At 39.6% G+C, this 26,883-nt stretch overlaps 1 protein-coding gene across 3 annotated transcripts in view; it reads left to right on the top strand.

Moving 5' to 3' along the window:
• ELMO1 (engulfment and cell motility 1) overlaps nt 1-26,883 on the top strand; it is a 562,967-nt gene that overhangs the window by 122,831 nt on the left and 413,253 nt on the right. For all 3 annotated transcript variants that reach the window (XM_081286788.1, XM_081286787.1, XM_081286789.1), the window contains exons 3-4: nt 7,981-8,021; nt 8,999-9,071. In XM_081286788.1, coding sequence (XP_081142914.1) covers nt 7,981-8,021; nt 8,999-9,071 — 114 coding nt within the window. The remainder of the gene's footprint in view (nt 1-7,980; nt 8,022-8,998; nt 9,072-26,883) is intronic.

Raw genomic sequence — 26,883 nt, forward strand, 5'->3', positions numbered from 1 at the left:
GTTGTTGTGAGCCTCTGTCATTTCTGGTAATTACTGGAATCTTGTGTCAGTGATTCACATTGCAACTGTTGTCAAAATACTTGCTTTCCAATAACCAGCTAAATTTGCCTCTGGAAAGTGTGGTTTTGTCATTAGCTTCCTGACTAGTTAAGGTTGTTATTAGGAAAACAGTATGCACACACCCGCCTCAGAACTTCAGGTTGCTCCATCCTGAAAATATATGGCTTGAAAGTATGGAGCAGAGTCAGGAGGATCACTGGAGAAGGAAAACTGTAATAAAGTGGCTGGTGTCAGTGACACAATGTCACCAAGCCCCTTTGGGATCTAGACGGGGTACTGTACATTAAAGTTTCTCCAAGTCACATTGTACAAGTCATAGCCAACATGCAGATCCTTTCTCAGTGGTATCCTGACATTTGGAAGCTGGGTTTCTTTTCTTCCTGGGCCAACATTACTCATAACTGCTGTGCAGAATATGTTCAATGAATTTCCATCTATAAAAGCAAAGGAAAATCCCGAATGCTGTGTTGTACCGCCTCAAAGTGTCAGAATAAAGCAGCTGTCAGATTCTTTTAAAGCACTGGAGAAAGGTTGTTTTAAGAGCTGAGAACCAAAAACTTTAAGTCTTTGTGGAAAACAGTTTTGAAATTAAAGGACTGTGAGATGATGGCTCTATGGAGAGGGGAAGAAAGGGAGACTGGGGATTGCTTCTGTCCTCTTGCTGTGTCCTATCTTTAACTGCTCACCTGAACCTTAGTAGCAGTCAGAAAGAATGAAAAAAAGGGAGAGAGCTAGAAGTAGAAAAAAAGGTATGTTGTTAATTAATGTTCATCAATTGCACACCTTTTGAGGTTCAGCAGCCACAGACCAGGAGTTGACTGGGTGTCTCAGAGGCAGCGCTGCCTTCAAAGAAAGTATCATCTAGAATTGGCAAAACACAACCATAAATTTAAAATTAAAGAACTGGCTAGGTCAAGAGCTGAAGGGAGCACCCAGGACTAGAGTCACTCTAAGAAGAAAGAAGAATTAGACATTCATTCATTTGTTTATGTAATTTATTTAATCAGCAATTTACCTGTATCTTATATCCAAATGGGATATAAGAAATGAAGGGGCTATTCATAGGTGATTTTTATATAATAGGTTACTATGTACCAGATGTTATTCCAAACTTCCGTTAATGTCCATGATGTTACTGCAGGCGCAAAACTGCTTTTCAGAAGAGAAAACAGAAGCATCGAGAGAAGTAACTAATAAGTCTGAAGTTACAAAGCCAGATACTGCAGAAGCCAGGATTCAATTCCAGGAAGTCTTTTGCTAAAGTCCTTCAAGAGCTCATAGTTCAGAGCAGAGACGGAAAAGCCAACTAGTTGACAAAAAATTGCATTCTGCGTATTTTCATGTGTCTAGTCCTTAATATCATCTTTTGAGCATTTTTTTCCATGTCATTAAAAACATGGCACAGCCAGACTGTCTCTCCTGGTTGTTGCCCTACTGGGGCAGGCCTGTGCCTGAAGTGCGCATGTCAGAGCAGAGGGCTGTGCCCACATGGGAAGTTGCTAACAGGTGTGGGCATCTCAGCGGGAGCGCTGCCAGCCTCAGCAGACAGGTGCCAAGGCAGAAATGTCGACAGCCACAGACTGGAGAGCTCCAAGGTGAACATGGGGGCTGAGTAAAGTCCCCAAGCCAGGTGCCTTGGCCAACAGACAGGAACAGGTGGTTGAGCAGCCATGGGCTGCCAGGGCTCATCGTAGGCAGGCCAGGGAGGGGATCTGATGAGGGGTGACAGCTGGTGGGGGGGTCCCCTGGGAAGGAACCTCCTGGCAGGACAGCCTGGCCACCTCCTAAATAAACAATGAACTACTCCCTTAGGGGGACTCTGATGCCTTCAAGGGACATGTGCTCTGAGTGGATTATATATATATATATATATATATATATATATATATATATATATATATATATATTTTTTTTTTTTTTTGTTTTTTTTTTTTTTGAGATAACAGGGAAGCAAAAGGAGAATCAGGTTTAGTAAGGAAAAAAAAAAGTATTACCTTTGAAGAGATGGCAAGACATCCTGTGGATGTGGGTCCATGGATTTGCTCAAGGGGTTATGCAGGGTCAAACTTTAGAAGAAGGATAAGGGTGAGAGATGCAGGTTTTGGAATTCATAGCACTGACATTCTATTAAAGACAAGAGAGAAAAAATACAGAAAGGAAAGCAAAGGGTGAAAACTCACATTAAGGAATAAAGAATATTGCCAGAGATGTAGATTAGAAATGAACTTAGAAAACTTGGCCATTTTCAGAAGTTTAGCTTATTTTATGAAAAGCAGGCAAAAATCTTTTTGTATAGGAAATGTGCTGTCTGAACTTAACTGACTTTGGTCAATTAAATGAAGGAATGCTTTTAGAGAATAAGAGTTAAGATAAGAGAGGAATGAATTCTTTTTAAAAAGGCTAAATCCTTAAGTATAACTTTGTTCCATAATACTTTGCCAATCGGATTCATATGGAAATGCACCCTTCTTCTTACAAATAAAAATGTTTTTGCAAACTATAAAATTTTCCCAGATTAATATTCTCTTAGGTGAAGGGAATGAGCGAAGAGGCTCACTGTGCACGTAGAAATCTGGCTACTGTATCCCTTTTAGGTTGTCCTGAAAAGCATTCCTTTATCTTCTGATCTCAGTTCACTGTTGAATCTGAGAAGGTCATTTTGACCTTCAAAACAAGATGCTTAAGGAATTCAGATGATTTTTATAAAAGTTTTAAAAACATACTCAGTCAGTAAAAATAATTTTTCCTAAATATTCTAAATCCAAATATTTTCAAATAGAATCCAGAAATTAATTTTTAGTTCCTTTATAGTTTGCAGAGTTACAGGAAGAACTGATTTCCTCGTTTTAGATTGAATGTTCTTTTCTCCTGGGTCTTTGTTCACAATGAAGTGAAAGGCCAATTACTCAGTGAGTCTACAAAAATCTCTCAGTGTATTACTGAAGCTACCTCATTCCAGGTCTTAGAGAACTGGACAGAGAAACACCTTATGTAACCTTCTGGGAGAATTTTAATGAACAGGTCCATGGGCAGAGATGGTGTTTGTCTTGGAACTTACCAGTTCGGCACCTGGCCAGTTGAACTGAGGGGTTTCTTTTTGGCCCAGTGGTATAAGCCTGTAATCCTGGCAGTTCGGGAGGCTGAGGCAGGAGCATTGCAAGTTCAAAGCCAGCCTCAGCAACTTAGTGAGGGCCTCAGCAACTTAGGGAGACCCTGTCTCTAAATAAAATACAAAAAAGGGTTGGGAATGTGGTGGCTCAGTGGTTAAGCATCTCTGAATTCAATTTCCCCCCCCCACACACACACACAACCAACTAAACAACAACAACAACAAAATTGAGGGGTTTCAACAGGAAGGGAGGGAAAACCATGGTACTAGGCGAGTGCATTCTACTTGTGGTATCTCAGTTAGTCTCATCTGGTTGAAAGCAGGGTGGCTCCTTGTTGGGTCCTCCTTACTGTGGTGATTTGATTGCTATTTCTTTTATCATCTTTTGAGTTATGTTCTTCATGAGTTGACTGGTTCAAAGCTTTTCCAAGACCTGCATTGCAGAACTCCTAGAAGATTGATTTTGTGCAGAAAGTAGCAACAGCTTCCATGTGTCTAACAGCTTATGGCCAGCAGCTGCTTAGAGCCACCCAGCAGTGGAATATATGGTCGGAAGTGGGGAACGTGCTGATCAGTCCAGACTATCCTTTCAAATGGTTTGCCTCTGATTTATGCCTTTTGTTTTTGTTTTTGTTTTATTTGTGATGCTGGGGATTGAACCCAGGGCATTGGGCAGATGCTCTTTCCCTCAGGTGTATCTCCATCCCCTGGTTTTGTTTTTAAAAGGAAAGTTAGTGAATGTATAGATTTTCCATTTAACAGAAATATATTGAGTGTCCTGATAGATCCTATTATGATCTACACACTCTGGTAGCTAATACTGAGGAGTGGTGTGTGGGGGAAGTTACAGTGATAGAATTAAGATGTCTTGTTCTCAAGGGACAGGAAGAAAAGACACATATACAAAGTCCAGAGGAGTGATTCATTTAATGTGCTAAATGCAGAGAGGATAATTATACCTATCTTGGGAGATCAGGGACATGTGCTTAGAGAAGGTGGCTTTGACATGGATATTAAATGGTAGGTAAGAGTTCATTGTTAGAGGTGAAATAGAAATAAGGAAAGGGACATTTCAGCCCAGCAGATGACATAAATGGAAGTGTAGAGATGGGATTTTTTTTATTTCATGAATCACCAACAAAACCCAGAATCATGGGTGACATGTACAGAATAGAATTTCTTGAGACTACACTGTGGAAGGTTTTGCCTGTTCAACTCAGATTTATGTTTTATAGGTAAAGGTCACTAGGAATCCATGGAGGATATTAGAGCAAAAGAATGACATGAACAAATATTTGTGGGGAAAGTCTAGTTTCATCTAATTGTAGTTGACATGGGGGTTGGAGAGACAGAGATTCTGATGGTATCTGGTGAAGGTATCCTGAGGAAAATGGTGGAAGGAAAGGTCTGGAAGTGTCAAAGGAGAAAGTGGTTATGGAGGAAATAATGTTGAGACTTGGTGTCTTGTAAACGTTTAAGCCACAGAACAGGGTGAAAAAGAAGGCAAGGCCATGTTCTGTGGAAATGTATCTGGAAGAACTGTCCAAAGCAGGCAAGTGGAGTGCAGGAAGCCATGGAAGATAAATTGGAGTCAATTTGCCTGTGGCACATGTGATTAGAAATGTATGGAATTAGTTAGAAATGATGTGCTGGTGCCCAGGAAGGCACTGGGGCTGGTGATGAGTTGTGTATGTGTGTTGTATGAGTCATCAGATGGCAGGAGTTGGGATGAGGAAAGGCAGGAGTTCATAGGAGTAGTTAGGAGCTGAGAGTGATGCTGTGCAACACACAAAACATGATAATAAATGATTGAAGAAATGGGTGTTATTGATCCTCCTGAGCAGCAGGGGCACCATAGTGAGAGTGGAGGAGTCATGGGAGAGTGGGAGGAAATGGTTGGGGCAGATGGAGGGCTGGGGCATTAGAATTGAGAGCTGGTGGTTTTGGCTTATACATTTAATACATTGCCTCTAACAGAGATTTGCCAGAGAGCATTTGGGAACAGAACTATAGACTTTGTACAGTTGAAGTGAATGAGATCCATGAGGAACTGACTGATTAAATAAAGCCGGGAAGAAGTGAAATTTGAAGTTAGGAAGCTAGAGGTAAAAGAGGAACTGCAGAGTCTTGCTTGGACTTCATTGAAGGATTGGTTATAAATTTCTCCTCCGTCTTAGAAGCTCTAGAAAGGACATTACAAAAGGAAGGAATAGTAACAGTGTCAAGGCTGATGGGAAAAGAGCATTGGAATTAAGGTTTGGGGGTGGGCATGGTAATATTTGATTGGTCCTGGCTGAAGTGGGGCTGGGAAGTGGGCCGTGGAGCCAGCCCTGTCCTTATATAATGGTCATTTTAGTCAGCTCAGCAGCATTATGGGTGTTCATCATTCCTTTTCCTCTGTGGGTTAGAGTTTTTCTTTAATCTTTTTCTATTGAGTCTAAGCTTTGTGCTTCCCTGGTCTTTGTTCCTTTCATATATCTGACTTCAGAATGTTCTAGATATGAGTACCCCCAGAGACTTCTGTCTTTTTAAACTTGATTTTGTATCTGTGAATCAGACCTGAATAAAAAGCTGAGTAATTCTGAGAGACCTCAACCAAGAAGTTTAATTCTGGGAATAATTGTTTCCAATGCCTTGTCCTACCTCAACAATACCTTTTTTTGGCCTAATTTGTTGCTTCAGTGTAATTTTAGGCTGAAAATGTGTTTGATGCTTTAGGATACAAGAAGTAAGATTTGGGATGGGAGATTCTCTGATAGCCCTTTCTCTGGAGGGGATCTCTGGTAGCTGGAAGTAGAAAATGATATGAGAAAAGTTTTGTTCCTACAGTTTCTTTGCCCTGTGATTGAGAGCACATTTGCCCCTCAGCTCACAGCCAGAGCCATAAACAATGGACAGGTCCTTGCAATGGCCCAGAACTGTGGAACCTGTAACTTTCCTGTAGACCCCAGTCACCAACGCAAATCATATTCTAAAGGAGACAGCCTCAGAATGTTGAGAATATCCCTAAATCTTGCAATTCCTCAATAATTCTCAGTTCCCTGGAGGACATTATGTTAGAAGTAAGTCAGATTCAGAAAAGCAAATAGCATATGTTTTTACTTATGTGTGGAAACTAAAATGTTGATTTTGAAGAAGTAGAGGACAGAGCAGTGATTACCAGAGCTTTGAAGGCCCCGGATGTAGAGGATAGTTAATGGGTTCAGGGGGGCATATGGGTATAAGAAATAGTGTTTTGGTTTTTTTTTTGTTTGGTTGGTTTTTTTTTTTTTTTTTTTTTGGTATATGTGTGTGCTGAGAATCAAACCCATGCTAAGAATCTCACACATGCTAAGCATAAGCTGGACAGCTGAGCTACATCCTTAGCCCAGGAGGAATAACTTCTAATGTTCTATAGCACAGTATGATAACTATAGTCAATAGACATTGTTACCTATACAAAGTCTGCCTAACAGACATTGTTCTGAACACCGGAGGTGGAGGTAATGGAGGAGCTAATTGGGGGACACTGCACATTGAGCTGGAGCTTTTTGCAGAGCTAGAGGGTCCCTCAAAGAGGACTACACGGTGCTCAGAATTACCAGACAGAACAGCATCTTGTCAAGGGCAGGATACTGGGAGGAAACAGAGCTCTTTCAGTGACTTGGGAAGGCCAGGAGCCTAATCTTTCAGGAATCTTTTTGCCATTTTTAATGAATTCCTTCTAAAATTAAAAGTAATTCTCACAACAGCCTTGAGGGACAGGTGGTTCTATTCCCATTTAACAGAGAAGCTAGATGAAGTTCAATAGATTAAGGAAATGGCATTTATACTGCAGACAAGTTGACAGAGCTGGATCTGCACTGGTCTGCCGGATTTGGAATCTCTTCCCAGACACCACATTGCCCTTTTGGAGGGATAAGAGTAGACCATGGTTTTATATAGATAGCCTTTGGATGGGTGTATATGAAAATCCAGGATCTTATATAGTACTTCTCTGATTTCTTTCCTCTCTTCCCATCCAGTTCTTGTCTGTGATCTATTCTTTTGGTTGCAAACCACTCCCTACTATACAGGGCAAACAGTATCTGTTTGCATCCAAAGCAGAAAGAGTTTCAACAGCCACATCTCCGGAGGGTGAGCTGGTATGTCTCTTTGCTGCATTTCTTCTATCTGGGTGCAGGCAGAGCACAACTGTGGCTGTCAGGGAGGGAGCACAGCTGAAGTCAGCCTCCAGTTGATACCTCGGCACATGGTATCATGGTCACATTACTCCAGTGTGACTGACTCAAGCTGTTGTGTGACTGGTATTTATCAGGGCCACAGTTGGGGGAAGAATTCTATGCACTTTGTAGGAACAATTTCATAATGTTTCATATCCCAGTTGCCACATGTTCTCATAAAAATATCATGAATCCAAGCTTGTTTGCAGAAAACCGAATGGCTGCTTGCCCAATTCATGTACCACTTGAGGAATTCTGGTTATACCTTGACCTTGCGACCTTCTATTGCCTGTGAGGTCTTTGAAGGAAGCCCCATTTTCATCCTGATTTTAATAAGGAAAAATTAAATATTATGCATGTTTTATTCAATTAATAATACTAAGTATAGAAAAAAGGACCACAGGGGTGATAAATCATTTATAAATTTGGTGCTGCTGGCTGGTAGATTGTTACTTTGATAAAAGTAAGAAACTCATTGACAACAACTAAGAATAGCAAATGTAAATTCTTCTTGTTTACATTTAAAGAAAATTAGGTGGTGTCTTTTTAAATTTATAAAATGATGAAATGAAACTAACAGATAGTGTTTCCTTTTTTGTTATTTTGCAGAAAAAGCCACTGTCTGCAATAATAAAGGAAGTCTGTGATGGGTAAGTGTTCCTCAGGGTTCATTTAAAGCACTCCAGTTTATGGGTTAAAGGCAAATAAAATATTTCCAGTGCAGTAGTAAAATATTATTCATAACTCACACTTGACCATCCCAAGTCACTAAGAATTACTGCCTAAGAATTACAAACCCTTTTCCACCAAAAATTTACTAAGAGAAGAAAGTGTGAAATGGCTGGATTATCCAAAGTGGGATTGGTTTTATTTATTTTGAAAAGTTGTGTTCCTTTTGTTTTACTCAGTGGGGAACAGTCTAAAGGTTCCTGAGGTTAAATACACACTGCATCTGGTGTAAGCTAAAAGGTCGCTCAGGTCCTCATAGAAGATGAAAGAATTGAGAAGACAAGTCCATAGGCAGTTGGACTGCCATGTGGAATTTCATTCTGATATGGCTTTCCTACTTCTCTTTGGCTGTTCTGACAGTCCAAGGGAAAGCACATATGAAAGTTGCATGAGATTTTGACTTGTAAAGCAGAATTGTGTACAGAGTGTTACTTGGAATTTATGTAAGACCTGGAATCCTTAATTGGAGTATTCCAATCTGCATCAGGCATACAGATTGGGGATTATTGAACTCAGACAATTGAAATGTGTTAATTATCAAAATTTAAATTGCATTTGTTTCCTTTGTTTTCCTCTCTCTGCTTGAATCTTTCAAAGTAGGAAAGAAGGTTCCAATTTATATTTAAATCTCTCACCTCTGTCCCTGAAGATGAAATGCTTCCAGGTGAACAGTAGGCTTGGAATAGGTCCAGACAATCCATAGACGAAATGTTTGGTGTTAGCGTAATGAAGCGTGGGCTAACACCATTTACTTGAGAAACTCCATTGTGGTGTATTAGTTAGGACTGCTCATCCTAATTTTAGGGCCTTTTAATTCATCCAGCTCTATGCAATTAATAAAAATGAAAATGATCACTTTTGTTCTCCTGATCACTTTATGCTTATATTTTTTTTTAAGGTGGTCTCTTGCCAACCATGAATATTTTGCACTGCAACATGCTGATAGTTCAAACTTCTACATCACAGAAAAGGTAGGTCAGCTACATTATTTCATCTGGGACACTATATTTAAGGAAAGTAAATCATGACTGAGGTTTCCTGTTTCCTCTGCTCAGGACTAGACATGCTGGTCTGAATTCTACATCTCTGCCATCTATGGAAATAGGGTCTGTAAAGCAAACAACTGCTGCTTTAGTATCAACAAGACAATATTTAGTTCATTTAAGAGTGAAGACCAAATAATTTCTGAGTCTTGTTTAGCAAACTACTTTTGCTTCCTAACAGTGAATGTTAATTACCTCTCTTTCTCATTGTTTGATTAAGGAATTTGAAACTTAATGACTTAGTTTAACTTTCTTCTCACATCCCTCCCCCCTTTTATTTTTGCTTAAAATACTTGAAATAATGACAAGAAATCTTTACAAATACTTGGGAACCTGCTTTCTTATTGGATGATTTTTCACTCCTTAATATGCCTAGATAAAAGGAGGGATTCATGAGGACCATGAATGGCCTGGCAGCAAGTAAAATTAATATCCAAGAGATCCAGGCTAGGATCTGAGCCAGGCAAATGAACATCTGTTGATTTTTTTTTTCCTGAAGATTAACCTGTGATATAAAAATATTGGCTTTGGTTAATAGATAATAAACTGAATCACTGAGGTCAAATGGCCAGACTGATGTCACATACTTGATTTTTCAGGAAAGAAGTGAGTTTAGATCTTTGTGCTTCTATGATTTTGTCTTTTTGGAAATTTTTAGAATAGTTTAACACTCAGCTCGATTTGGGGGAAAAACTCCCTGAAATGCATAGGAATCTGTACTGTCCTCATGGAACTTTGTGGGGTTGATGGGTAGGGAAGGAACAGCTCAGTGAACAGCTGCCATTACAAGATGGTCAGCCCTGGAATGGAAGTGAGTACGAACTGCTTTGGGAGGAGAGAGAATAACACAGTTTTGTTCCAATCAGCATGAGTCAAGTGGTGGAAGGTGGATACAGTGAAAAGGATCCTACACACACTTGTGCCTCCCTTGCACTAATTTGGAGAGGACGGGGATTCCATTAGCAGGAGGGGGCTGGCTAAATGCCTGGAAATGCTTCTCAGAAATTGTTCTTCCCAGATGGACACTGCAACTTTTGTAAGGGATCATGCTTTCTTTCCTCTTCCAATGGATTTGCTACAAAGCTGAGAATTAAGGAGGGCCCCAGATTTCCTGGCGAGTGTTGGTTGCATATATTAATTTTACCTTTTCTTAATTCCGTAAACATTTTGTTTCCTGTCTCTTTCCCCTTTGCTTGGTTTCTGAGTATAATTATTTGTTGTACAATTTCCATGTGAGATAAGGAACATATAAATAAATACAAGTTGAATGTGAGCAGTTAAGTGTATCACCTGCTTTCATTCATCAACCTTGGATAGTGAAATCAACTCAGTCGGTTGCAAGAGCATTAAAAAATGAGAGTAGAATAGTTCAGAGAATATGTCACCTGTATTGTTTGTGAACTCTTTGTTTTAGACACCCACATGTGAAATGCATGTAGATTGTACTATTTTGTTTTTTTTTTTCTTTTATCCTTTGGTCAGAAAGCTGCTGAGTCACAAGTAGCCTTGCCATTGATTAATGTGTATGGGCTTGCGGCTTGTGTCCCCACTGGCTGTTGTGTCTTCTGTCATCACTGTTGGAGACCTCAGTTTATTGGAGATTACTAAGACAGAGTTTTCAGACTTCAGAGAACATAAACACTATGGGGAGACGACTTTAAAAATGTAGGTTTTCAAATCCGAACTGCAGAAGTCCAGATGGTGCAGGACTTCCTTGGGTATTTCATAGGATGTTTCATTTTAAGGAGCCCTCCAGGGAATTCTGATGTGGGATACCCAGCGACCACTCAAAAGAAACACTGCTCAAGGAGGGGTCTCTTTTCTGAAGACGAGGACCCCTGCATAGAGAGCACAGTGTACTCTGATCACAGGTTGTCACAGAGTTTGATTGAGGAGTGTGTTTGTGCACCCCCTTTCTTGGAATAACTTAAAAATTAATAGCATCCTATAATGTTGCTTTCTCTTTTCCTAATTAAAATTCAGATACACTCAGAAAATCCAAACTCCTGAGAACAGGATAATATTTATTATTTTGTGAGGCATCTTAATCATTTTCTGGGAACCCTTGTTTGGCCTGAAAAATTCATTCAAATTCAATGTTGAATTTCAAAGGGACTGGCCCCCTAAGACTACCATCAGGTCTTTTTGTCTTCATTATTTTTTAATTAAGAGTTTAGAGAGTGGGAAGACTCATCTTCCCAGTCATAACCCTTTTGTTTGTAAATAAAATGTCATTGCTCTTCTCCTGCAGCTGTTACTGGCACAGCTATGTGTGCGTGTGTGAGACACAGGGCTAGACACGCACAGGGCAGGAGGCGATGTTGAATCTTGGCTCCGCAGGGTCAAATCTGGGCTGTCTTCCATGTGCTGTGTAGGTCCAAGTAATTTCTTACAAGTATTCCTAAAAATAGAGAACCTCTCTATCCTTAAAATAATGTAATTAGCATCCTCTCTGTTACTTACAGCCCAGTGAGTTGTTAGGTAATATTTGTATCGCCATGGTAACCGGTGACTAATTTCTGAAACTCGTGCATGCTGTTAGTTACAGATTTTCACTTGCATATGAGATACTCTCCCTCCCTCTGCCAAAGATAAAAAATCACCTGTCATTTCAAAGGGAGAAAATTTTCTAGACCTGGCCTAATAAGCAAAGAGATGTGGTTAGTGGGGATGCTTGATGATTCTCTGCTAATATGTTCAGGAAGACACCTCTCCTACTTTTCTCAAGTTATCCAAATCCATTTTTCTCAATGGTGATCATCTACTCATTGGGCTGTTAACTTGGGTTTTTTAGTGCAGCAGAGAAAATGTCATGTTAAGTAGCATTCTGCTACTTGAGATTCAGCTATTTGCACATTCAAATTCTTCCCTGGGAGCCTATATTTTAGGGTGATGTCTGAAAGAGAGAGAGAGAGAAAGAAAGAATGAAAAAGTGAAAAGTGAATTGTGTGCTTCAGTGGATTTGTCTTTTGAATAAGGATTGCAGAGAGAGTACTCAGCATTTTGGTCACTACCCTTGTCACAGTTTAATGATCATCTTCATTTTAATAAGGAAGTGAGACCAAGAGAAATTGCATGACAATGTATATAAGTCATACAGGCCAGAAATGACCAAGCTGAGACTTGGACCTTACTGGGTCTGACTCCAGAACTCTCTCTGCCACCTCTGATGAACCCTCTGTGTCCACTGTCTTGGCCCCCATTTATTTATGATGCCCTTTCTTTATTTTTTTTTTATTTTTTATTTTTTTGAGAGAGAGAGAGAGAGAGAGAGAGAGAGAGAGAGAGAGAGAGTGATAGAGGGAGAGAGAGAGACAGAGAGAATTTTTTTTAATATTTATTTTTTAGTTCTCGGCGGACTCAACATCTTTGTTGGTATGTGGTGCTGAGGATCGAACCCGGGCCGCACGCATGCCAGGCGAGCGCGCTACCGCTTGAGCCACATCCCCAGCCCGCCCTCTCTTTATTGACATCAGGCAATTGTTCCTGATGGTAATTGCCTTAAGACATGAAATGCAGGAAGTTACAGCTTGTGAGTACTGGTTACCTGTTTCAGTCTTTGGCTTCCATGTGAGGGTAAATTGTGGGAAGTTGTAACAGGTAATCTTCTGCTCACTAGGGATTAGCAAAGTGCATTCTATTTGTCTTTTGTTCTGGATTGCATGACTGTTTAAGGGAATATAATTATATTAATATCATTCTTTTTAGGCAGATGAGAAAATTGCCTTTTGTCTTTAACCCCAAGCATTCAGAAAGCTGTGTCCCCTAAAAGTGCAGGGCATGGTGAAAGAAGCATTATAGTGTTGTGTACTAGAGGATGATTTATTATGATTGCAGGACACTATTTGGCTCCACTCTGTAAGACTGACTCCAGAATGGATGAAAGTATCCTATTACCATAAATTTCTTATCTTGTAGTAACCAAGCCTATCCTATTACCATAAATTTCTTATCTTGTAGTAACTAAGCCTCATCCAGATCCTCTGCAAAGTTGGCCCCAGGAGCCTTTGGGAGGAAGTGTGGTCTTTTGGGGAACACCCCTTTTTGATCATCCCCACTTTCTAAGTACTTGGGGTTCTTGGACAGTCCCTGAATTACCTAGAATCCCTGGGCAGACAGAACCGTGTGGTCTCTGGGACATGTACATTCTATTGGGGAGATCACTGTGTGTAATTTAGTTCAGTTGTCATGCTTTGGTGGACATAGCCTTAAGCAAGCACAAGCAAAACCAATCTTCAGAAAGGATGGAGGCTCAGAGATAAAGGGGATGAGGGCCTGTTCAGAGGAGATGGAGAGGGGAACATTCCTGTCTTGATCTCCATCTCTGGCTTCAGTGTCCCTTGTCTGTTCGTCCTCATGAGAGGCCCTGCTGGGGTCTGTCAGATGTGCCACTGGATTAAAACCAGCTGTTTGGGCTGGGGATGTGGCTCAAGCGGTAGCGCGCTCGCCTGGCATGTGTGCGGCCTGGGTTCGATCCTCAGCACCACATACAGATGTTGTGTCTGCCAAATACTAAAAAATAAATATTAAAATTCTCTTTCTCACTCTCTCTCACTCTTTCTTTAAAAAAAATAAAAATAAAAAAATAAAACCAGCTGTTGGCTAATTTTTGTGATTTTCACTCAAAGAGCTTTCCTAGCAATAGTATGTTCACTTGGGCAAACCAAAGCCCAGGAAAGCTGTAAATTTCCTAATTCAGCCAAATACCCTGGACAACATTCCCTTTTCTGCTGCCTGTGGTAAAAGATTCTGGATTCTTTCAAAAGAAGTCACTGTTGCTTCCTCAGGAGGCCATTCCCTTCCCTAGTCTGACCAGTGCACGCTTGCACATGGACATTGGGCCTGCTCCTACAGGACCAGCTCTCAGCTGGCCAGGATGGGTGAAGAAAAATCTTCTTGCTCTTCTTTTGCCCTGTCCCTTTGGGTCTTCTGTGTCTCCCAACTCCAAGCATTTCTCTCATGCTCCTCCTTGGCCCTCTCCTTTCCCTTTTGATACCTCAATGTCTGTTGTCCCCTCTGTGAAAAATGTGCCTTGCCTCCAGAATTCTTTCTTGCCCTGTGATCAAAACTGTTATTGATGCTTTACGGCTGCCCTGTTAGCAGCTAATATGTCTGTCCCCAGACTTTGTCAAAATGGGACTGTCCTAGATGGCTTATATCCAGGGCTACCAGAAAGAAATGGCCACACTGGAAGGAAACAAAACAAACAAAACCCAACCATACATAAATACATTCAATAAGATAAAATTGAATTGTCTTTCCAGTATGCACTAGGCACTGTGCTAAGCTCTGGGGACGGTCATAATCCATTTGATTCTCATAGAGAAAAATTTACCCTGTATTAATTGATGAGCATGACAGTAAGTGTCACAAAGTACAGATATAAGGATCTGGACATAATGAAGCCTAGAGGAACATTAGACAGAGATCTAAAAAGAAAGGAGGGTGGATAGATGGAAGTCTTTAAAATGGTCCAGATTAGTGTCCTACAGGGAATCCAGGTGTGAGATGGGCCAGATGTGGCCAGTAAGTTTTGCATAAGCCCTGATTCTCAAGGTCTTTTAAAGCCATATTATTTTTTTTAAAGAGAGAGTGAGAGAGGAGAGAGAGAGAGAGAGAGAGAGAGAGAGAGAGAGAGAGAGAGAGAGAGAGAGAATTTTAATATTTATTTTTTAGTTATTGGCGGACACAACATCTTTGTTGGTATGTGGTGCTGAGGATCGAACCCGGGCCACATGCATGTGAGGCGAGCGCGCTACCGCTTGAGCCACATCCCCAGCCCTTAAAGCCATATTAAAGATTTTGAGTTTCATCCTAAGAGCATTGGGAATCCTTGAGATAGTTTAAAGCTGGACCTGACCACAAATGATTGGACTCCAATTACTCTGAATATGCTGTGTTGAAGGCAGTCAATCTATGGTAGAAACTATGAGAAAACATAGTTCGTTGTGGAGAAAGAAAAAAATCCAAGGGTGGTTTGAAATATGCAGAGAGATTGACAACAAATTTTGGGTAGCATTTTTGATTCCAAGAAGAAAATGGGACCAGATAATAGTCTTGAAATGTCTGTATCCAAAAAGCTTACTGTCTACTACCTCCTTGACAGCTTGGCTAAGGATTATAATGATATTTTACAGGTGAATAAAACTGGCTCATTTTACTTATTTCCAAAGTGACATCTTCTTGAAAATTTGTCAGTTTACATCTATAATGTTCATATTTATATTTAGTTACCTAACACATGGAATTTTAATTTTCCCCTTGGATCTAATTTAGAATTCAGACACTCCTAATTTCAGATATGAATTATATTCATAGGAAAATAAGTGGAGAAACATCTGCAATATTTTTCTATAGAATGGAGCATGGCAGTATAAGGGAGGGAAATTTATTTGCCCTAATTTGATAGTCCTGTATGTGTTGTGGTGAGAAATATAATTAAGACACAGTCCTGTCCCCATAGAGTTTTTAGTCTAGACATAGGTTAGTTGATCTCACCTGATGATTGAAAAGGTTATAGAGAATATGATTTTTCAGTCACTTAGTCTTATAATTCTGATTTTCAGTCACTTAGTCTTATAATTCTGTTAAACCATGTTAAAAAATCTTTTGCATAGGACACAAACTCTTCTACTTTGATTTTGAAAAAAAAATTGTTATTGAGATATAATGCTCATCCCCTAAAATATTACTGTATCAACTGCACAATGCAGTGGTTTTTAGTGTATTCAAGACTCTCTAAAAAACTTAGTTTTTAGATAGCAAAGCTGTGACATTTTCACCCAGGATGTTTTCATCTTCCAAAGCAGGAGCTCTCAGACTTGAAGGTAGATCTGGAGATGTGGATCAAGCAGCTTGAGGCTGGGGTGCAGGCACTTTTGACAGCTATAGGTGGTCCTGGTACCATGCCTCAACCCTCACTGCTGCAAGTTTGGCCAGCCTCTAGATAGTTCCCCTTATTCCTGATGGAAAATTATATTGTGAGGGTTTTTTCTTTTTTTTTTTTTTTAACTAGGGATTGAACCAAGCAGCATTTAACCCCTGAGCCCCACCCCCAGTCCTATTATTATTATTATTATTATTATTATTATTATTATTATTATATCTTTATTTTGAAACAGGGTCTTACTAAGTTGCTAAGGGCCTCACTAAGTGCTGAACTGGCCTTGAACTTGTGATCCTCCTGCCTCAGCCTCCCAAGCTGCTGAGATGACAGGCATGCACCACAGCCCCTGGCTGTATTGTGGGGTTTTATTGACTTCTAGGCTGACTCTGCTTTTGTGCTGCCTGAGCCAGGTGTCATTCTGATTGGTTTTCACTGTTACCTAGACAGAGAAGGAAGTCCAACCTCCTTAATTAACCTGGTGTCTAAGTGTCTCACAGTTTAGCCCCAGTCAGTGCTTCCAATTTTATTTTCTTTTTCTTGTTCCTTCAATTTTAGCCAAACCGCCATAGTCTTCTCCAAACATACCTGCTTTGTCTCTCTCCTGTAGCTTTACTAACCCGGAATCAGTTCAGTCTATCCTCCTTCTCCACCTTCTGTTGTGTTTCAGGTATTCGATTAGGACTGAGGATAAAGACATGACATGATATTCCCCTTGCTCCACAGGGCCTGAGTGTGAAGAGACAAGTACATACCTGCAAGCGAAGTCATTAAAATAACTGCATTTCAGCAACTGCCTTCCTTTCCTGTCAGTCCATTTTCTGCTACTTAACATAATACCACAGACGTGTTAATTCATAAAAAAAAAGGAAAATATATTTATTATGGTTCTGGAGATGGCAAGTCCAAAGTGGAGGGGCTGTGTCTTTCAAGGACCTTCTTTCTGAAGAGCAGGAGAGTATACACAAAAGATGAGAAGAAAAGCCCTAACTCACTTACTTCTACTTGCCAATGTGTTAACCCACTTCCTGTGATAACAACTGTTATGGTTTAGACATGAGGTGTTCCCCAAAAGCTCATGTGTTAGACAATGCAAGCATTTTCAGAGGTGAAATGATTGGGTCATGAGAACCTTAACTTAATATAGATTAACTGGTCAGTAACCATATGCAGGTAGTGTGTGGCTGGAGGAGGCAGGTCACTGGGGGTGTGCCACTAAGGTTTATATTTTGTCCCTGGTGAGTGGAACTGTCTCTGCTTCCTTGTTGCCACAGCCTGATCTGTTTTCCTCTCCTGTGATGTTCTGCCTTACCTTGGGGCCAAGAGCTATAGAGTCCACCATCTATGGACTAAGACCTTTGAAATGGTGAGCCCCAAATAAACTTTTACTCTTCATGGTGACCAAAAAAAAACTGACTAAAACAAGAATTAATCATCTTAACCTAATTACTTTTGTGGGGCTCACCTCGAAACACTGTTGCATTAAGGATACAAGCACTTTGGGGGTACATTCAAATCCTAGCATCTCCCTACAAATCCTAAATGATTTGAGCTGTAAGAAACCTTGGCTTTTTTCCTTAAATAATTTTTTCCCCAATTTTGGAGATTAGTTTCTTTTCTTTTCTTTTTTTTGGTGGGGGGGGGGGACTGGGGATTGAACCTAGGGGCATTTACTTACTGAGCCATATCCCCAGCCCTTTTTTTTTGTATTTTATTTAGAGACAGGGTCTTCCTGAGTTACTACTCTCTAAGTTGTACTTAGCTACTCTCTAAGTTGCTGAAACTGGCTTTGAACTCAAAATCCTCCTGCCTCAGCCTCCTGAGCCACTAGGATTACAGATGTGTGCCACTGTGTCCAGTGCAAATTAGTTTCTTAATTCAACCTTCTTATCTTTTCCACTCACTTCTCTCTGCTGCTATAGCAATCATTGTCTTTTTAGTTTACTGCCTCTGAGGTTCCTTTGTTAGCTAATCTGGACCCAAACTCTTATTCCAGTGAAGTTCTGTTCAGTTGTTTGTGTGTTGATTTGTTATTGTCTCCTTAGCATGATTCCAATTCTCTTACCATAAAAACAAACAAACACACACCTGTGTTCCAACCCTATATCCACTGATTGTATCTCATGGGTTCTTGAAGTAATACCTGGGTGTTCAAAGATTGTTGATTTTATATGATGCAGTTTCATTATAAGATAAAAAGTACAATTAGTTGCTGAATAAATTATGTATGGTGTTAGTTAACTCAATTACCAGAATATGCACTTAATGTGTTTAGATTATTCACAGTAGAGGAATTGCGGAGTGAATAAATCAATCTTAATGATCCTCTTAGAGTCTTAAAATAGTGTTAAATTTTTTTGTTTGTTTTTTAGCCCCCACAAGTGATTAATTATCTTTTCAAAATAAATAAGCATATTCATGTACATAAAATATGTACTGTGGTAAATGTCAACCAAAAATTTTTAAATATTCATGAGATGTCAGAAAATGATATGCAACCCTTGTCCCTTGGATTTAAATATCCCCTTTTTTGAAATTATATATTTTAGAGAACTTGGTCAGTTGTAGGAATTTATCTCCAGTTTATAAGAGTAATGAAGGGGAGATATTGAAATAAATAATAGAAGCCCTTTGGTCCCTTAAGATATACAAATAAACATCATTATGTAAATGATCAAACAGTCATATAATTTCATTAATATTTTTAATATTACCAGTTTCATTCTCATTATAGCAAATTACCAAAGAGTAAAATGGTGGTTATGATAGGTAATTTACCCCCAATTCTGTGATGGTTCAATTCTGAGAAAGTGAGTTTTACTATATTCTATTCCAAGCTAGGATCCATTAGTATTTCTGTGGCTCTCTACCGTTAGGCAGTTTGGTTCTGTGAAGACAGTGGTCATAGAATAGCAGAGAGACTTATCAGCTTACAGACAGAGCTTCCATGAAGGAAAACATCAGCACCAACTCGGAAAACTTGTGGTGTCCCCTGACACTCCCTTTTCCATTACATGAAGGAGAGTTTAGGAGGGCCACACCCCACTGAATGACACATTTTCCAATAACCAGGGAACAATGGGATGCAACTATTTGCAGTCAGAACTCTATGTACCTATGTTGAAAGCAAGAATAAAGATTGGAGTGGTTATTTTGGTCAGCTGGGAAAAAGCACTTTGAAATAAGCCATCTTGTAGTTTGCTTGAAAATGCAAACTATGAATTAAGAGTGTTTTATGTCACGCCCTTTCCCCTAGACCTCAACTTCTGGGTTTCTCCTATCAGAAATCTGAAAGATTATGGATAGTATGATTATTTCCTTTAGTAACATTTTGGATTTTTCCCAATTCAGTAATTGAAGACAAAAGGCAGGATTGAACCAAGGGCATCATAAGAGTCATGGGGCGTGACTGGTATTGGTTTGCAGGAGGTTGATTGAGGTGCCGAGGCAGGTGGTACTTTGGACTCCCTTTACCTTTTCTCAGTCCATCCAGCACAACTTGTGAAACTGGGAATGCACATGCCTATGTGCGCTCACACACACACACACACACACACACACACACACACCCTGAAACTCATCCTGATCTCCCCAGGGGCTATCCATCCCTGGTTGCTGGGCTTCTCTTTTCTGTCAGTGTTACCCCACCTCTATCCTGGTGCCTTTGCTCCTAGTGACTCAAAACAAATTGGCAGTAGACTTTCTGAAGTCTCTAAAAACATATTTTAGGTGGTTTTAAAATTTTTCTAATTAGAGTTTGAGAATTGGATGGAAGCTATCATTTTAAATCACTTGGTGTTTTTCCTTTAGAGAAGAGTTGGAAGCATGTAATACTTATTTCAGGACGGAGGAAAAAAAGACAGCCTAAGTTGAGTCACATAAATGAGAGGGAATGAGAGAGAGGAGGGCAGTGACTGCCATCGGTATTACTCAGATGTCAGTGGGCTTTGTGACATGTTATTTAATGTTTACCACTGACTGTTGGATCCAGGCTATAACAAGATGATTACACAGGCAGCTTACTTTTTGCTTGGGCTCTCTAGCTTGTGTTTGGTAAGATACGACTGCTTCTAGAATTGTAGGCAAAGATAAATGCCAGAGGTCATGATAATTCCATGTTCTCCAGTTCAGCTATTAAACCAATGAATAGATTGAGTCAAGTCCTGAAACATTTAACTGTGTAATGCTCAGATACGGAATGAGTAACACATGGTTTTCCTCCAAAGACAGGCACTTCTTTACCACAAATGACAGTGGAAACCACCAGAAAGCTCTTTCCAAACAAAACTAACAACAGTGAAAAACAAAAAATCATTATCAGTAGAGATCAGTTCCATTTGCTAGAAACTTAATTGCCAATCTAAGCACAATCCCATTTGTGATTTCATACTTCAGCAATGGGATTTATATTTTAATAGCTGTTAGACTCTTTGTCAAAATTTTGAGATGGAGAAAAAAAAATATATATATATAGTGTGTGTGTGTGTGTGTGTGTGTATGTGTGTGTGTGTGTGTGTGTGTGAGAAGAATAAATAATGGAACAACAGATACTGAACAGCTTGGAATGGCTTTTTTGTTGATATTTTTAGTCTGTTATTTTCTATTTTTCTTTATGTTTCTAAAATATTTGCCGGAACCCATCAGGATGATTTCATGACTACTAATGCTTGTGGTCCATAGTTTGAAAAACATTTCAATATAGTCTTTACTCTCCAAGATCAAAAACAAAGCTAGATTTCCCTACTTTTGTTTTCCTAGTGTATTAAACAGTGCCCAGTAAATAATTATTAATTTAATGGGAAAATGAATATCCCCGACTATAGTGAACCAGCCACTCAGGGTCAGGCACTGGAACAAGTCTAAAGGGAGAAGGAATAAATAAAAGAAGAAAAGGTAAAAAGTTAGGATGGAATACTGGAGAGAGAACCAAGGAAGGGGATCTTGCTTCCATTAGGAAAGGTGGAGTGCCCAGGGCTGTTTTATGCAGATGACAATTGGTGACATATTAGGGTACTAGGCTACCCATTCTTTCCTTTGCAATTATAGTTAAGGTATTAAGATAGAATAACTCTTGTATGATTGACATTTTTTGGACCCCTTTGGACTGTTGCCTTATAAAATCACCCCAAACTCAGTAACTTAAAGCAAAACACGTTCCCAGTGTAGATGATGAGTTAGACTCACTGATGGTTTGGTCAGGAATTGGGACATAGCAAGGCAGGGATGACTTATCACTGCTTGATGTCTGGAGCCACAGCTGGGAGGACACAAACAGCCTGGGGAATAGTTGGGGGGGGGGGAAGAATTTGGAAGCTTCTTTCTTCATATGTCTGGCTTCTGGGCTGGGATGACTTAAGGGCTGGCCTCAGTGGGGGTAGCTGGAGTGCCCTCTGTGTGGCCTTTCCATGTGGCTTGGGCTTCCTCACAGCCTGGTGGCAGTGATCTGAGAAGGCGCTCCCTGAGAGTGACTGTTCCATGAGAGCCCAGCAGAAACTTCATGGCTCCTTATGACACAGCCACAAGGATCCCTCCACCTCTCTTGCCTATGCTGTACTGCTCCAAGCTGTCAGAGCTTGCCCTGATTTAAGGAGTTAGACAGAGACCCCTCCTCTCCATGGAAGGAGTGGTAAGAACTGTGGAGCTTGTTAGTAAGCCCACCCATCATCCCTTTCAGAGAAAAGTTGTCAGGAAGTTATAATACTTTCCAGAAGTTATCCAAAGATGAAACTGTGTCTTTTGCTAGATTGCAACTTCAAAACTGGGAGCCAGAGGACAAGATAAAGTAAGAAAAACAGAAGAAAGTGCGTATCATAAAAACAGAACATCAATGATGCAATTTTCCAAACTGATAAGGAAAATGTGGCAAATAAAGCTCAATTGCTCCTCTCTCTCTCTCTGTCTCTTCTCTCTCTCTGGTGCTGGGGATTGAACCTGTTATGCAGAGACCAAGATCAATGTAAGCAGCAAAGAGGTGTTTATTGTGAGCTAGCTTGGTCCTCTGCGTGCACCCAGCAACTGGTGATGCTGAGAGGCCCCGAGCCCAGGGTTTGCAGCAGTTTTATACACTCTTTGGGGAAGACAGGGACTTCACATACATCTTAGCAAATCATCATACACCACGGGAAAATCATAAAACAACTCTAAAACATGAGTAGCACATTCACTGGCGGTAACAAGTTGAGTAAGGGTGATTGGTTAGTACAAGAGGGGGATTCTTTTGAACTGATTGGTTTAATCCGTGAGGGGTGTATGTGCTAAACTACATGGTTTCCCAACATGTTATGGGAGGGTCATCTGGCATCCCAGGTATTTTCCCTGTCTCATGCTGATTGGTGGCTGCTAGGGGGTTGCTATGGGTCCTCACCTAGCCTGACCGAGGCAGGGACACCTGGCACAGCAGATCTCTCCTGTTATTTGTAGGTAAACAACTCAGCAGGGTGGGTATGTGCCTAGGAGTACTCTGTGGGTCTTTTCAAGGACAAGGATCCTGCCCCGCCCCCTTCCTTGGACAGGCTTTGCTCTGAGGTAGAAGCTGGTTTCTCAAACCCAAGGGTGCTTTACCACCTAGCTACATCTTCAGCCCTTTTTATTTTGAGAAAAGGTCTCATTAAGTTGCTGAGGGTCTTGCAAAGTTGCCTAGGCTGGCCTTGAATTTGTGACCTTCCTGCCTAAGCCTTCTGAGTGGAGTTGCTGGCATTATGGGTGTGTACCACAAAATCCATCTTGTTTGTCTTTCTTAAGGACAAGGAGGAGGGAGCAATAGAGTAAACATGTTCCTGAGAATTTATTATGCACTTAGCTATTTACCCCTTCTTCTTTGAACAATTCTTGGGGAAATTGGTTCACCTTAAATATACATGAAAATAAAGTCAAAGGATAAAAGTGAGTGCTTTGATGCCATAAGTGCTCTGGTAAACCAGTAACTGCTCTTAACTTTTGCAGGTATTTGATGGTTTCTGAATGAGAAAGAACTGAGAAGCGGTGGTAGTCCAGTTGTAGCCCTTTTCTGTCTCTAGCTCTGACATAGGCCAAGGTTACCTTGGTTCTCAAGTACCTTTTAGTGCATGCACTCTGAACTCTTGGAGGTGGGGGCTACAAAAAACAAATTTAAAAAGTGATTCATTGTGATCTTATCCAAGTTTTTCCATTTCATTAAGAGATAAATAAAGAGGGAGAGTTTTATCTTGTATTAATTCCTCCCACCCCGCTCCAATTTTATTCTTTTTTCTCTCCTCCCTAATGTTTATTTATTTATTTTCTCTTCTGGTCTTTTTGCTTACACTTAATTTCCTTTCTTTCAATCTACCTGTGGCTTCATTCTTATTTCACTCTATGTATTCCTACTACTGTCTCCTGTATTGGGTTATTAGCCATTTTTAAAAAAACTCTTCTCTTTATTTCTTTTTCCACCTGCTTCTCTTCCTTTCTTTTTCCTGCCTCCCTTCTTTTGTGCTAGGGAGTGAACCCAGGACCTCCCACATGCTAGGGACCTTCTATAAACCTCCAGCTCCCTTCCTTCCTTGATGCTCAGATGCCCTCTCTTGCAACTTTAGACTTATAAGCACTGTAGTTAGGTTCAGATTTTAGATATTAAAAAAATAGGTATACTTTACTCATTTAATATAACTTAGATAAAAATTCTTTTCTAGGTATATAACATCTCTGAAGCAAATAGATAGGAACTCTCAAATATCTTTTTAAATTTATACAAACAGATTAAGCATATTGGAGACATTAAAGGAAAAGAAGCATGGAAATTTTAAAAAATATTGGAATCCTATTACTCAGAGAAAACAGATATTCTAGACTATATACTTCAAATATTTGAGTTTAGGAATGTATTTGCATTTGAAAAGTGTGTAAAATAGCTTGCATAGGGTTTCATAACTTGCATTTTAACTCATTCTGTGGCAGGCATTATAACACACTAGTTAATGTACTTGGCCTATTTCATGGTATAATGGAGACTAAATGCAGTTATGCCAGCAAAACACTGTGCAAGGCATCTAGCTCCCAGTCACCCCTCAGTGAGTCACATTTCCTATTTATTTGTCAGATTTTCTTAATGGCTGAAAAATATCCAACTCAACTTTTAAAATCAGTTCCTTGTATTTGGACTTTTGTCTTTCTCTCCCCAGTTCCCTCCACCCCCTGCCCCCCCCCCCACCAATTGCCCTACATTTTTTGAAAACAATGCTAAAATATCCATTTTTAACTAAGTCTATAATTCCTTAAATATTTCCTTATAAAATATTATTAGAAGTTGAATGTGAAGTCAAAGAAACTGTCACCCAGGCATGTATGTAGCCATTATTTATGGAAGAGCCCTAGGTGCTTGATACATTCATGGGCTATTTCATTTCAGCATTTAGAGATTACAAATGTCTTAAGAGTGTTGGAATTTAAGGCTGTATAACTTTAGAGGGTCAAAATTAGAACTGAAACCAATATCTTTCAATATTATTACAAAGAAATTTCCATCTGAATAGCCTTCAAAAATTGCTGACGGCTGTGATTTATACAGCCTTTTCAAATATTGTTTTGAACTATGTGAGAGTGAATTAAACAATCAACCTGAGCTCTAATAGATCCTTCTAGACTCTAATAATCAACAGTGGCACAGTGAAGGCAAGCATCAATATCGTTAACTTATGCTGCCATGTTAGGTTGATTTTGAGCAGATCTTAATTGGAAACATTTCATTTCCTCCTCTCCTTATGCATAGATTTACACTTCTTATAAATATGTCATTGACTGGGAAGATTGTTCTGCTTTTATTTTAAACCAGGCATGAATCCACCCACTCAAGAGAAATCATCTAAGCAAGTTAACTTCCGCTGAGCCCATGTCCTTGGCTCATGTGAGATCAGGGATAATTGCAGTTTATTGGCTGGGAGTGTGTCAGGTGTACCATCAGTGTGAAAACCGAATTTCACTCTTTTCAGTAAGTTTTGGGTACTTTAGCCAGATTTCTATTATTTACTGTGAGGAATGACTGTTGGGATTAGAAATTAGGTATACAAATTTGAAAGGGAAAACATCTCTTTCTTTCTTTCTTTCTTTCCTTCTTTCTTACCCTCTAGAAGACTCCTGAAATTTCAGTATAATCTCTTTAAAATGGTTGCCATAGGCAGCTACCAACTCCAGTGTGGTGGGCAAAGTTCTAGGAGGTTCTGAGATCCCCACCTGTGGTGTTACAGGCCCTGCATAATGCCCTTACCTCCAGTGTAGTCTGGATTTGTGAATAAGGGGGACATCACTTCTATATTATATGACACAAAGATTTTGCAGATGTGACTAAGGTCCTTAATCAGTTTACTTTGGATTAATCAATACTGAGAGTGTGCTGGTGGGACTCATTAGGTGGGCCTTTCAAAAAAAGAACCATTAAGGAGACGATTCCTGTTGGTCCTGACTACCACATGTTGTGAAGAGGGCTGTGGGGTATGGGCCTGAGAGCACCCTCTCAGAGTTGAGCACGTCCCTGGCCAGCAGCCCACTAGGAAACCTGGGGAAGAGGGCTCTTTAGTCATGCAACCAAAGGAAATGAATTCTTTAACAACCTGAGTGAACGTGGAAGAGGACTCTGAGTTCCAAATTAGGGACAACACACAGCTAATTCACACATTGATTTCAGCCCAGGAGACCCTGAACAGGGGATCTGGTTAAAATGTGCTGGACTTCTGACCCATAGAAACTGTGAGATAGATTTATGGAAATTTGCTAGATAGCAATAGGAAACCAATAAGTATACTGTGTGAATGTTTTCAGATTTTCTCCACATTGAGTAAGACAACAAAACACAAAACAAATTAAATGTGGAATCTTGGTATTATAATGATCATCTATAATACTGGTTATTGAATTTTTATGTTAATAAGAAAGCCTAATTATTTCTGCTGATTACCTTAATAAAATATACATTTTCAAACCTAAGCTCATAAAGCATACTAATATTAATGCAATACTTCTTTGTCTGTTTTAGGTTCTGAGATATTATATGATTTTTTTTTCTATTCTAGAACAAAAGGGTTCCATTATTGGGAAACCACTGGCTTGATTAATAGGCACTTTTTAAAAAGACTGTGTTTTGGTTGTTTTAAGAATGTAACTGTTGGCAGGAAAAAGAAGAGTAGGATTTTGCAAGGCTAATTTATAGTCAGCACATTATTTTTAAATATATGTTTATCTTTAATTGTTCTTTCATTACAAAGTAATGCATAGATGTAAGAAATTCAACCACTACTTTTGATTCAGACAGATGAGTTTTGTGCTAGTGCTAGTTTTTTTTTTTTTTTAAAGTAGAATTCATTTAAATAGTAATTTTAAACTTTTAAATCTGGCCATGTTTCAAGTATATCAAGAAAGTACAGAAAATTATATAATTGACATCCATACACCCCACCATCTAGATCTTCATAGATGCTCACGTTTTGTCTTTTGCTTCACATCACCTTTAAAAAAATTATGAGTATAGCTACAGTCTTACCTTCTCATTTTCCCTGTCTGACCCCACCCCCATACTTCCCTTCTCAGAGTAAATACTAGCCTGAAATGAATGTGTTTTATTACCATGAATGTTTGATAGGTTTTCTACATATGTATGTACTTGTGAATAACATATAGAATTATTTTGTATTTGAAATAGAAACTATAGGTATCTTCCCACAGGTAATGCTTTGCAATTTAATTTTTTTCAGTCAGGGTAACATTTTGAGATGAATAATGTATGGCATCCTATGGTAAGAATAAAGCAACTGATTTATCCATTTGTTACAGTTATTTTCTCAACTTTGAAATCACAGATAATTCTGTGCTATACATATATGTGTGTGTATCTATGTGGGACTGTTTGGA

The sequence above is a fragment of the Spermophilus citellus genome (genome assembly GCF_964194105.1).
Source record: "Spermophilus citellus genome assembly, chromosome: 3".
In the NCBI taxonomy this organism is placed as follows: Eukaryota; Metazoa; Chordata; class Mammalia; order Rodentia; family Sciuridae; genus Spermophilus; species Spermophilus citellus.